This window comes from Verticillium alfalfae, genomic scaffold, assembly GCF_000150825.1.
Source record: "Verticillium alfalfae VaMs.102 supercont1.7 genomic scaffold, whole genome shotgun sequence".
Lineage (NCBI taxonomy): Eukaryota > Fungi > Ascomycota > Sordariomycetes > Glomerellales > Plectosphaerellaceae > Verticillium > Verticillium alfalfae.
Window position 1 is genome coordinate 1,125,433 of NW_003315032.1, and position 3,483 is coordinate 1,128,915.

At 58.5% G+C, this 3,483-nt stretch overlaps 1 protein-coding gene across 1 annotated transcript; it reads right to left on the reverse strand.

The window, feature by feature from the left end:
* Positions 1-3,039: 3,039 nt before the first annotated feature.
* VDBG_06174 (predicted protein) lies at positions 3,040-3,483 on the reverse strand (the record flags this gene model as incomplete). Its single annotated transcript, XM_003003686.1, has 1 exon — positions 3,040-3,483. A coding segment is annotated over one exon (444 nt), but the record flags the coding sequence as incomplete, so codon positions are not given.

The window sequence follows — 3,483 nt, forward strand, 5'->3', positions numbered from 1 at the left end:
TACCTCCTACCCCCCTCCGCTCTTGTCTACTGATCCGGCGTGCCTTGGATCTTCGTGCTTTCCAACCAGAAGACTTGGACGCGTCTGCTTCGGCTCAAGCCACGACCAAAACACGCAACAGGGACCTTGCGAGATACCTGGAGCAATACGACGCGTCGTCCAGTTTGCTTAAGCTCTCCATCTCCTCTGCGGTCCATAAGATCACGAAAGCCCGAGCCCCCCCTTGATATGAGATATGCTGGAGCACGTTTTGTGGTCAGGCTGGGTCTCCAGACGGAAGATGACAGGATACCCGTCAAGCCCTCAACACAGTGTTTGGCTCCCCCCAGTGCTCCGCGACAGGACTAGACACACCTACGCAAACTCTCCCGTTTTGGTAGCTTGTCCTATCACACTCGAGTCACATCCATCGAGCAGCCCCCTGACGACAAGAGCCCACGCTCCCCTGGACCTTGACGTGATTCCCCGAAATAACGACGCTGGACACATGCCTCAGCTAGGCGGCTGTCTCTTTTGGCTGGATCTCCTATCAAAATAGCCTTGATTCGGCAAACCAGACAGCAGCTCCTCGCTAGCCTGGTCGAGCTCGGGACATTAGACATGGAGAGGGTGAACAACGGCAGCTTGGTACCAGGCCCCCCCCTTCCGTCATACTGCCCAGTCTGTATGGCTTGAGCGACTCGCCTACCCTCCAGGCTCTCCACAGTTTTGCTTAGCTCTCGCAGGACTGGCGTCACTTGTTTGAGCATAGATCTGGAGACGGCCAGTGCTCGACCTGTTTACTGTAGCGACTTGGGACCTCTGCACTACGGAATCTGGTATCTACACTTTATCACCCGACGAGCATGGTCCAAGAAAAAAACAAAGTGAATGAATAAAAAGACGAACCCTTTGCCCGCCCCTTCGACGAAGTTTTTTGCCCCTCTCTAATTGACGGATGCTCGCAGGGACCAATCTCCTCCGTTTGTCCCGAGTTGATGCTTGACCTACATCCTGGTACTGACACAATGCAACGCGGGTGTGGACTGCAAAGGTCTAGTGTGCTTAGGTACTTTTACCTTGCATAGGTCTCATGTACCAGCAGAGGAGATTGTCATGTACCGGTACCTGAGCCAAAGTACCAGCTTCGCTCGACATTTATTCCGCTGGCCACCGCCTGCAACCAGCGGTCCAAGGCCATGAGCAAAGCGCCCCTCAGCCCAGCCCAATCAAAGTCTGACTTTGGCCGCACGATGCTCGGTTTTCGATCCCTCTGTTTCTACCCTCCACTTCGCTTTGCCAGTGCGCAAGTGAGGGCGCCTGTGTGCGTGCGTGCTGCGGCCAGGTGCCAGCATCCTACACATGCGGGAGCACAAGCGATAGATTGACCCATCTAGCCGTCTCCCGGGCGAGACATGCTCGGCGAAAAGCCGAACGGGGCGTTTACGCTGCTAGAGGATCTGTAAGCAATCCCACTTGTACCAGAATGGCTCGGTCTGATAGTCGTGATGCCAGATCCAAGGCCACATGCAGACTGGTAAGGTGAAGAAGAAGAAAAACGCTGGCAGAAAAAGCTGGTTGGCGCCAGCTCGACCGCATGCCTCGCTGTGCATAGTGGTGCTGAGAGCGAGCACCGTTCGAGCGCGAGTTCCTCAGAGTAGTGCGCAGGCTCCGTGTTCCGACGAGGCCGGCGCTGGTGCTGGCGCTCGGCTGGTGCTGATGGAGTGTCAGGAGTGCACACCAGCACACACCTAGCGTTCCTTGCCCGCCTTGCCCACCTACCTGGCTACGTAGGTGGGCAAGTACTCGGGCGAACGAGACAAGACGGCCTCCCTCGAATACCGAAACAGGTGGTACTTGGTCATGCACGGGCAGGTGGCTGAACAGCTTGTACCTTGTGAGTCGCGACTGGTGACGGGGATGGAGAGAGTGAGGAGTGATGCGTGCGCGCGCCTAGACCGCAGACAGGGCCGGAGGTGTCTGGACTGATGCCGCGCCCCAGTGAGGAGTTGTTTCGACCAGTTTTCCCCCTCCTCTTCCTTGGCCTTCCTGGCCCTCCCTTGAGCGCTGGGCCCCAACTCCCTGTTCCACAGTCGAGATTGATGCGGTTGTACCAGCGACTTGTGTGCAGCCCTGTCGCCCAAGCGAATCCCGCACTGTGCCATAACCGGCGACCCTCTCTCCCTCCGTCCGCCACCCGCTATGCGCCCTTTCAAATGCCTGCAGCAACCAATGAGACAGTGCGCAGCGTGACCCAAACTGTCCACCGACCCCCAATGCCTGCCTTTTTGGCTCCGCCCCGACTGTCGGTTGTCTGGCTGATGCGAGCAGGGCATGGACCGACTGATTTTTGGGGGAGTCTGCGCTCCCCTCCCTCTTGCTTGCTGGGCGCCCCAGCTGCTGCACCCATTTACTCCCTCTTCCTGCTGGTCTCACCTAGACGCACACACACACGACACGTGACCGACATGAACACGTCCATCGCATTGCTGACAACCAAAGCAATCACTTGCATACATTTTCATTTTCGAACAATTCGACCAGCGAAAGATATTCTGATCTCAAGATGGGCGATTTGACCGAAATGGCCAAGGCATATCACGTGATATTTGAGCACCAGCCAATGGCCCAAGCGTCCTGCGACGCTAAGATCCAACACGCCGGCATCTGCCAAGGATCGCTGTGCTCTGTCTGGTCTGCTGTTCGACACACAGTTGTGAGTCTTGGGCGAAATCCTGGGGAAGCGGCCTGTGACGAGACCACATTCTAGCGGATGACCCGCATGGGTGGCATACATCGTCACTCCATGCAGGGTCTGGAAGCCCGCGACGAACGACTGGTCCTCGTCAGCCTCGATGGGTCGGTTCCGATGGGAGAGCCTCGGATGTGTTTCCGCCACAGTCACCTGCAACTTTGTCCATTTTCTGACCGATGGAGCTTTTCGTCGTTCGTTGTTATTCATTTTATCGTAGCTCATAACACGTTAAACCATCATCGTCCATCCTTCACACATGTAGAGAGATTGGGCCACGGCGTGCACAGGGACACAAACACATGTCCTCACATGTCCTCCCCCTCGGGATCGAGCACCATCCACCTCAGGCCCTCATCGCCAACCCAGTCGACGCCGCTCCCGACCACAATCGCACTTGCCGTGCCCTTCATGACCTTCCACTTCTGCCTGCTCGCCTTGAGGCCGGCCCTTAGCAGCTGCATCTCCCGCCTCGCCTCGTCGTCTTCGCCACCGCCCCCCTGAGGCTCGCTGCCGCCGTCTCGCCGCCTCGCCGCCTCCTCGGCGAGACGCAGCACCTCCTGCGCGAGTTCGGCGTTCCGACGTCCCGCGGCCAGGGCCCCGGCGCGCGTCGCGGCCAGGGCGTCGAGCGTGTCGCGCAGGTTCGTGGCGTTGCGGGCGAGCGTCGCCGAGGCGGCCGTCCCGGGCGCGGGACTGACGGCAGCAGGATCTGACTCTATCGGCGTGGCGCGCGTGCTGCTGTGGACGGCCTG